We start from the raw sequence: 9826 nt of genomic DNA, 5'->3' as shown, positions 1-9826 counted from the left end.
CTGTCCTGGAACTCACTCTGTAGACCAGGCTGGCCTCGAACTCAGAAATTTGCCTGTCTCTGCCTCCCAAGTGCTGGGATTAAAGGTGTGTGCCACCATGCCCAGCTCAGACACCCATTCTTATCTGTAACAAATCCAACAACAACAACCAAACAAACAACGAAACCAAAACCCCATCCATGTGTCAGGGCTGGAGAGATGCTCAGTGGTTAGGAGCGCTGGCTGCTCTTGCAGAGGACCTGGGTTCCATTTCCAGGATCCAGTCTGTAACTCTAGTTCCAGGGGATCGGATACTTTCTTCAGGCCTCTGCAGGCTGCTCTATGTATGTGGTGCACATAAACTCATACAGGCACCCAAGTATACATAGATTAATAGAGATTCTCCCTGGCCATGAGGGCAGGCTGGCGCATGAGCTAGAAAACTCACCACACAGATTTCTTCCTCACTGCCTGCTTGGAAAATGAAATAAGAAGACCCTCCCCCACACCTGACCCCACCCCTTCCAGCTGTGACCCCTCCCACACACCTGACCCCTTCCAACATGCTCTGAGGGCTTTTGTGATCAGATGGACTTAGGTCAATAAGTACATCTGGGCCAAGCTGGCTCCCAAGATGGACAGTAGAAGCAAGCACCGTCCTTGAGATTGGGTCAAACGAAGAGCAGGTTAGTAGGACTCCCCTGGAAGGCACCTGCGTGAGGGTGGGGTCAGCGCCACACTTCAACAAGATCCTGCCAGGAGAGTGAGAGCTCCATCCTCATCCTCACCAGCCTTCCCTGCCAAACTAGCAGTGAGACATAGAAATGCTAGATTCCATTGCACAATCACCAATATGCCCCTCCCCCATCTTATTCTATGACCTTCCTTCATTGAACTTTTGGAAGAGAACCCATCAATTTGAATGGAAACCCGCTGGATTATAACTCAGAGTTATTGTGATCAGCATGTGTGAGGCCCTGGGTTCAGTCTCCCGCAGTACTCATATATGCACGCATGCATGATCTCTAGCAAAACACACACACACGTACATGTACACATGTACACATGCACCCTAAAATAACATATGCTTCAAAGCTTTGGAGGAGTGGGGAGTAAAAGCAAAGACCCACCAGCCATGAGCCTTCCTTGTGACCCTGTGACCATGGCTGACTGTCTGGTGTCTACAGAACTGACTCTGTGACAGTCGCACGGACAGCTCCCAGAGTGTTTGCTCATTGTTGCTTGTGTAGAGCAAGGCTTTCTTCTCAAGGGTCCCTCCTGTTCCTTCCCATCAGGCAAAGTCACTGTGCTAGAAAAACGCACTACGGTTTGGGTTGCCGTGGAAACGTCCACAGGCCAGGTGGAGCTGGAGCTGGCCCCCACCGTGGAGATCCCCACCACCTGGCCTGAGAAAGCCCAGTGGCCTCGGTGTCTGAAGCGATGGCCTTCCCCAGAGAGAGTGGAGTGCATCAAGGTATGGATGACCAGGTGGGGGTTCATTCAGTATAGGGCGGTCAGCTTTGCTGATCACATTAGGAGCTTGCTTGGGGCTCTGCTGTTCTGATGCACGCGCCCCCTCCCACCACCACAGCATCACTGCCATCAGAAATGCAGGTTTCTTATCCGAAACCCTTAGGCAAAGGCTGGTACGTCCTCAAGGACTCTGATATGGGTAGAAACAACTGCCATAAAGGGGTCTGAGCCATCCCTGCTCCCTGAGTATACCAAGATGCTTCCTGTTCTCCCATGATCCCTTTAGGCCTCCATGTTTTGACATGCCCATGTGAGTGAGAATAGTCATATGAGTTTGTCTTTTTCTAGCTTATTGCACTTTGCATATTATACTCCAATCCCATCCATATCCCTGTGAATGATTGGATTCAATTCCTTTTTATTGGCTGAATAATATTCCATTGCGTAGGCATACCACAGGCTGTGGGCTGCGGGTCCCTCCGGCTGTCTGAGCTGCTCTCCACAGTATCCAGCTTCGTGCTTCTCATCTTTCCAATCCTGTTTCATTTTCAGTCCTTTGGGTTTAACTTGGTGGCCCAGTCCGCCTATCACTGGCAGCTGAGTTTCTCCCAGGCAGAGCAGGTGCTGTTCGAGCAGCTGGACGAGGATGGAGGCTGCCGCCGGCAATGCTTTCAGGTCCTGAGGCAGCTGAAGGAGGATGTGTGGTGTCCAGGGAGGAGGCCAGTCATCACCACCCACCACCTGCAGGTGAGCACGGGTGTGGCGGGGGTAGACGGGGCAACTGTCTCTAGGTGGGTCCCACTGTGTGATGGGATCAGGATGGGGTCATGGGAATGGTTTTCAATCCCAGGATTTCCACACTGCGTGCAGCTCAGCTCGTGGAGACATAAACCCCAGCTGTGCATCATAGCAGCTGGGTTTTCTTTCTCACCTTCCTGACCTCTCTTCTCAGCCCCTCTCTCTCCTCCCTTCTTGTGATGTGACACTAGGAATGATTTATTGTACAAATGAACACGTTGTGGGTGCAGAGACAGAGTTGAGACCCACAGAACATCCACCATGTAAAGCCAGGTGATGAGCACTCCCTTCTTGAGTGTTTATCCTGCTTGTGTCAGGGGCCTTCCAACTCCCCTGGTTATTGCAAAAAAACAAAAAACAAAAAACAAAAAACAAAAAACAAAAAACAAAAAACAAAACAAACAAACAAAAAAACCCCAAAAAAACAAATTTCTGTAAGCTGCAGGTGTGCTGCCATGCTGGTGAGCACACAAGTGTATTCCTCCCTCTGTACACTGCTGTGCTGGTGAGCGTGTCATCGTTGGGTGTTTTGGTAGTGACACCCAACCTTCCTTTGTCCCTTCTCCCCTCCCTTCCTAAGTTCTCATAATCGCTGTTTTCTTCTGTGGAGCCTGCAGTGTCGGTGCTCACATGACCGAGAGTGTGCAGTGTTCTCCTGCCAGTTGCTTTCTTATCTCATGGGCTCCCCCACTTCCTCCATACTTCGCCATGGCAGGATTCCATGCGCGTTCATGGATGAGCAGTGTTCCACCGTGTAGATATACCACATTTTCTTTATTCTTTTGTTGATGGACACCTAGACTGGTCATTTTTTTTTTCTTGGCTATTGTGAATAATGCCACAGTAACCATAGAGTGTATTCTAATTTCATCTCCTTGGTATGCATAACCAAATTTTATATTTTGTAGGAACCTCCTATCTGTTTTCCACAAAAGCTACACTGATTTATATTCTCACCAGCACTGCAGGAGTTGCCCCTGTCCATACTACCTCCTCATCTTACTTCATCTTTTGTCTTTAACGCATCTGAGTTCCATGTGTCCGAATCTGAGTTCGGAGTGTCCATGCTCATCTGCTTTCTCTCTTGTTGACAGTACTGTTGGGCTATTGCAGTAAATCTCCAACCCAAATAAGCCCCGGCAAAGGAAACACAACACAATTAATATGAATACATGCTGTGCACCTAGACTGGGCAGGTCTACCACTACACTATCATCTTCCCCATCTATGAGACCCCTTACAGCTCATGGTTTCTCCAGGCCAGGTGCTTCTGCTCCACTTTCCTTCTTCCTCCTCCTCCATCATCCTCTCTCTCCCAAAACCTTCAGCTCCACCTTCCCCTCTTTCTCCACTGGCTCTAGCCTTTATTTATAAATTAAGGTAGGAAGCAGGTTTACAGGAAATCACCTGAGTGCTGAGGTCCTCTGGATGAGCAGGCAGTGTTTCTCATCCACCCAGGACTTCAAATATACACTCTTTTGAAATTGATTATTTTTGGTTGCCATGTCTAATTGAATATCTAACTGGGTTTGGTGTGACATCTTTGCATATGTGGACAACATATACCACTTTGATTTGACCTCCCTTTGCACTGTTCCCTTCATCCCACCCCCTTCACCCCACCCCTCTCCACCCCTTTCATCCCATCCTTCTTCACCCCCTTCACCCCTTTCACCCTGACCCTCTCGAATTCCCAGCCCTCATCCCACCACATTCAAATAGACTTTATCTTTTAGTTTCCACGTGTGGGAAGGAATGCACGGTGCCCATCTTTCTGAGTCTGGCTCATTCTACTTAACACATGTTCTTCTGTATTCCTATAGAGGACAGGGCTTCATTTCTTTCTGGATGAGCAGTCCTCCATTGTGTCTTAGTGCCCTGTTTTCCCTGTCTGTTGCTGTTGGTGGCACTTGGCCTGGTTGTACAGACACCAGTGTTGGTGGGAAGGCTGGCAAGCAAGGCAGGGACCAAACCTCACAGAGCACACTAAGGAGTGCATCCTTAGCCAGATGCCCACGTGACCAGCGATCAGGAGGCAAGAGCAGGAGGATGTCTGTGAATAGGAATGGGCCAGCCTGGTCTACACAGCTCCAGGCCAGCCAGGGGTACACATTGAGACCCTGTCTTGTATTCTTAGTTAGACAACAGTGAGAGGAACTGTTATTTTAATAATAAATGATAAGATTTTTAATAATAAATGATAAGTTATTTTAATAATAAATGATGAAGATTTGTACTTTACGAAGGACTTCAGATCAGCTGGTAATTAGAATAGGCACAGACAGGTTAGATGCTACCAAAGTGTGGTGGGGAGGGCAGTGGGAGGGAAGTGAGGCTGAGTGGCAGGTCTGAGAGACCAACAAGGAGGAAGATGGGCAGGTTGGGCTGTGAGTGACAGGGAGTATGCTGCCCCAGGTTGTGTCTGGCACAGCTAGCTGGATAAGCAGGTCTAAAGGCAGGTTTGTGGCGAAGGCCATGAGTTCAGTCTGGGCATGTTGAAACTGAGATAACTTGCCAATACTCAAGACTAAGCAGGTCAGAGGCAACGTCTGGGCTAGAGAAGCTGCCATGTGAGTCCTCCATCTTACTGAGAAGGCGGCTCTGCACTCAGCTAGGCAGGGGAGGGACAAGAGATGAAGGGGCCAGGGAGGGACCCTTAGGGATGCCCAAAGCAGAGCAGGCACAGACGGCTGGGGTGCAGAGGCAGTGCAGAGGAGTAGCTGGGATGAGAGGAGAAGCCTGGAAGACCATTGTCTTGGAGGCCAAAGGAAGAGTTGGTTAGAGAGGGAGGGTGTGGGCCAACTATCCGATCCACTGACAGGCAAGCAGGGGTGAGGCTGAAAAGGGCCTGCAGTTTGATGCTGGAGATCTTGGGCTAAGAGAGCTCATTCAGGATTAATGGCAGGAGGCTCCCCACTGGAGTAGATGAAGGGATGGAGTGAGTGGGAGGAGAGAAATTAAGGAGAGTGCCTGGACCTGCAGGGGAGAGCAGGAGGCTCTGACCAGGCCAAGAGGCCATCTTCTAAGAGGGGAGTCGCTCCTATAGGGTTCCTGAGAGGCAGAGGCCTGTGAGCAAGTGATAGATACAGAAGGTAGAGACTACCATGTTGGCAGAACTCTCTGGTCAGAGAGATGAGGGCTTCCATGTACCCCTGTATGCTAGGAGGCAGAAAGCCTCTGCTTGGATGGCCCTATGACTCGCCAGGAGAGTGTTGCTGGTTGGAGTGTCAGAGGAAAGGAAGAGAGAATAACTTGGAGGTGTGAGCCAGCTAGGGAAGCCCCAGGCCCAGGTGAAGCAATGGACCAGTTGTTCCTGGTGAATCCAGTTTTCCCAAGATGCCTTGTTCCTCCTCCCATGTAAACTCAACTTGTCCCAACATCTCTCTTCCCCCAGACCGTGCTCTTCTGGACTTGTGAGAAATACCCCCACCTGAAGGATTGGCAGGTCTTCCATCAAGCCCTCCTGCGCCTCGCCCGGAAGCTGCACAGGTGTGTGAGCCAGCACTTCCTGAAGCACTATTTTGTTCCAAAGAGCAACCTCCTTCAGTCAGCTAACCCAAGCGAGCTGGATGCGGTGGCCCAGAAAGTGGCCTTTTTCCTAAAGAACCCGCAGGTCGAGCTGCCCTGAGCTGGCCCAAGGAGCCCTTGTTTCATTCCTTCCTGCTTGACTTTGTTCTCGGGATGGTTCCTCTGTCAGCTGCCAGGATCCTGTGCTAGAGACAGCCTACCACTGACAGAGAGAATGAACCAGGCCATCAGCTAGCTCACCAGAGACAAAACTGCTCCTGCCCCAGGTCATACAAGCATTTCATCTTCCCTACCTCTCCTGGGGACGGCTCTCCTCCAGCTTCCCCAGTGACTGATTCTCCATGCTCAGGAGATGGGCTCAGGGCAGGCCAGGCATTAGTCTGCAGCTGGTGAATTCTCCAGCTGGCTAGACCAGAAACCATACCATGACAGACAGCCTACCAGTGGCTGGTGTCCTTTTTAACTCTCTGCACTCCAGCTCCAAGCAGAGGCCAGTGGGTCCCGTTCCTCTCTCAAGTGTGGGGAGTCATTGTAAGTCTCAGGGAAAGTTCCAGAGAAGGATGCAGCTGGAACTCTACCTGTCGCCTGACTCGTCACAACCCCCTCTGCCACGGTCAAGCCTAGAACTTGCTTCCATTTCAGGAGCGAGCTCTGTGCTGTGGCCTGGCATGTCCTTCACATCTGGATGTGAGCTCCATCAGTTCACTCCCTCACTGACACATAAATACTCACTAGGCACTGAGAATACAGGGACGCACAAGACAGACTCACTGGAGAAGACAGAAAGCACACAGTAAATCGGTAAATTCTGTCACCACACACAGAAGGAAGATCCTGAGGGAACGTGTGGACAGCTAAGAGAGACCAGAATGGTCACCTCAGGCAGGCTGGGAGGGATGGGTGGGCATCCCTGGCTGTGAGAAGCTGGGGTGGAGTCGGTACTATTGTGTCCTGGGATCAAAGGTACAACATTTACCTCCAACAAGAAGAAAGACATTGTGGTCTGAAGCACATTTCAGATGATGGCTCTGGTGGCCGCGTTAGGAGGGACTCTGAGGTCCCTGCTCTTCACCATGCAGAGACTACCGAGCCCCACAGCATCGCACATCTGCACAGTCTGGGGATTGTGCTCTAAGAGCGAATGGCTTCCTTTGGCATGTTTTTAGTGCTTCTCAACTCCAGGGAATCCTTTATGAATTTTGAACATTCTTCCCAAATTTGCTTAACAAAGTAATATCCTTAAAAGCACAAACACTGCTTTGGAGGCTCTGAAGAAACCCCACGTACAGAGGAACGAGCCCGAGACCCCCTGATGTTCTGAGCATGCGCCCTGCTAATGAGCTGCATTGATCCCGAGGCCTCTGACGTTCTGAGCATGCGCCCTGCCAATGAGCTGCATTGACCTTTTATTTAGAGGCTGGATCTCACTAAGTTGCCCAGGATGGCTCTATTTTTTTTTATTAGTTTTTTATTAGAATATATTAATTATACATAATAATTGGTTTCATGTGATATTTTCATGCATGTGTAAAATTTTGTGTATGAGTGTGTGCGCATGTGTGTGAACCAATGACTTGTATAAGGGTTTCATCCAGGAACGTGGATAAGGGACTACTTACAGAGAATGGGCACCATCTAGTGGCTACACCACTGAAGAAAGTGCCATTAACGGCTTATAAAGCATCAGGGAGAGATGGGGCCTTGTTAGCATTCCCTGCCTGTGACAGAATGGTGACAGTCCACGTGTGTATGAGTGAGCACGGCCTCTGAGCGTTCAATGGTGTCATCACTACGTTATAGCTGGAGACCGCAGTCCACAACCTTCACCCTATCCATCAGCCATTCTTCCCCCCATTCCATGACATTTCCCAAGCCAATAGCCTAAGATGGCTTTGAACTCACTCTGTAACTCAGGCAAGCTTTGAATTAACTTGCAATCCTCCTGCCTCAGCTTCCCAAGTCGCTGGAATGGTAGTCCTGTACCACCACTTCTGATTCCGATTTGGTGAAAATCAATATTATTTTTATTCAAAAGTGCTGCAACAAAATAGTAGGAACCCCAGAGTATCAGTCAGTGAATCATAGTTTTAAAAGGCTGAAAATGTGTCTTATGTAACCGGATGACTTTTTCCCCCTTGGAAGCATGAAGAAAGCAAATGCGATGTTAAAGCACCAAGACTTCCTTCCAGTCATGGCGCTGAAAGATTACAATATGCAAAAGGGAGGCTGGACGTGCTGTTACTTAAAAACTGTGTGAGGTTTAGAGAGGTAGACCCACAGGCCTGTGAGACCAAGTGTTTTCCACTAGAGCTGTGCACTGTGGAAGTTGTAGCATGTTCTGTGGATTCCTGGCTGTTCCTATATCTGGCCAGCAGAGGCCAGCAGGCACTCACAAATAGAAAGAGCCAGGCCCTATGGGGCCTTCATTTTCAGGACTGTTAGTCTAAAAGGCAAACCCAGCTTCCTGTAAACTAACTGGTGGGTTTACCCTGATGCTAAATTGCTGACCTTTTCTAGTGCCTCAGCTAAAGCTCCAATCTTTGCTCAAAGCTGAGCTGTGAAAGGAGAGCCTGCCGAACAGCCCCGTCTGGACACCGCAGATGGTCAGCTTCAGCGCCAGTGTTTTTGAGGCTGGATTGCACAGTGCAGCGCAACAATGTCTGATCACAGCGCTCCTTAGCTTTGGTCAGTTTCTGTCGTCATTTTTACAATAATAAAGACCTGTTTGTGTGTTTCTGTGTGTACATGTCACGTGTGTGCAGGTGCCTGAGGATTCCAGAAAGAGGGCATTGGATTCCCAGCACTGGAGCCACAGGCAGTTACACACTACTCCACGTGGGCGCTGGGAACTGAAATTGGGTTCCCTGTCAGAGCAGCAAGGGCTCTCGGATGCTGGCCCATCTCTTTGTGTTTTCTTTCTTTCCTTCCTTCCTTCCTTCCTTCCTTCCTTCCTTCCTTCCTCCCTCCTTCCCTTCCTTCTTCCTTCCCTCCCTCCTTCCCTCCCTTCCTTCCTTTCTAAAAGGTCTCCAAAGGACCTTTTCCATCTCCTGCTCACGTCCAGTAATGGGGCTATGCTTGCTCAAGGAATGGTAGGCCTTCAGATGAGCCTGACTGTGCGCCTCTCACCTGCAATGCTGGGTGAGCTCATGGCCTTCTTCAGTTGATTGGCTTCTCTGGGTCTCCAACTTCCCCGTCTCCCCAAACAGCTGCTGGAGCATAAGTCATATCCTCCCCAGTTCACTGCCTGAAACCCTAATCCCCCCCATATCCCACAAAGCAGCTGTTAAAGAGAGGAGTAAGTTAAAGTGCTGTTGCCTTAATCCAGTCTGGATGGTGTCCTCAAAAAGGGACTAGGGTTCACAGAAGGGACACTCGAGATGAGCCAACAGGAGAGACGAGCCACTGGATGCCAGAGGACAGCAAGGAGTCGTTACAGAGACCACCGAATTTAGCCCTGCCCATACGTTGACCTTGAACTTGTGACTTCCAGACCCTCGAGAAAATAAATGTCTTAAAAAAAAAAATTCTCCCTAGCACATTGAAATCAATAAAGGGGACAAATAGATATGGAAACCTAGTCCTTGGTACAGGGTGATTTCTGTAGAAATATTTGTCATATCAGTGTCTTCTCCTCCCTCATGGTCTGCCACGCCTCATAGCCACACTATCCCAAACACACTCTTCATAACGATTAAAAAAAAAAAATAGCCATGGATGGCGAACGATGTAGCTCAGGGATAGAGCACATGTAAGCTGCTTTGAAGTTTTAACTTATTTTTCATATTAAATTCTGGAGTGTTTGATTTAAAAAAAAAAAGAATATAGGTAGGGTCTATAAGAGAAAAAAGTATAAGTGATCTAAACTGTCACTATAAAAAAGGTGTTTGCTGCGGGACCCCTGTGGTTTCCACCAGAATGGGCAATTAACAGGACTTAAGAAAATGGTGTTACACCACTTTCACCAATGGACAGATCATGGAAACAGAAACTAAACAGGGACACAGAGAAACTAAGAGAAATTATGAATCAAATGGATCTGGCAGATATC

General features: G+C 49.1%; 1 protein-coding gene across 2 annotated transcripts in view; it reads left to right on the top strand.

Moving 5' to 3' along the window:
- The window catches only part of Mab21l3 (mab-21 like 3), a 22186-nt gene extending 15554 nt beyond the window's left edge, over nt 1-6632 (top strand). For both annotated transcript variants that reach the window (XM_021159189.2, XM_029475440.1), the window contains exons 5-7: nt 1275-1453; nt 2005-2199; nt 5645-6632. In XM_021159189.2, the coding sequence (XP_021014848.1) occupies nt 1275-1453; nt 2005-2199; nt 5645-5878 (608 nt within the window). In that variant the 3' untranslated portion in view covers nt 5879-6632. The remainder of the gene's footprint in view (nt 1-1274; nt 1454-2004; nt 2200-5644) is intronic.
- Nucleotides 6633-9826: the final 3194 nt, after the last annotated feature.

This window comes from Mus caroli, chromosome 3 (assembly GCF_900094665.2).
Source record: "Mus caroli chromosome 3, CAROLI_EIJ_v1.1, whole genome shotgun sequence".
NCBI lineage: Eukaryota > Metazoa > Chordata > Mammalia > Rodentia > Muridae > Mus > Mus caroli.
The sequence above is the reverse complement of the archived record's forward strand: the minus strand, read 5'-3'. Positions and strand labels throughout refer to the sequence as shown.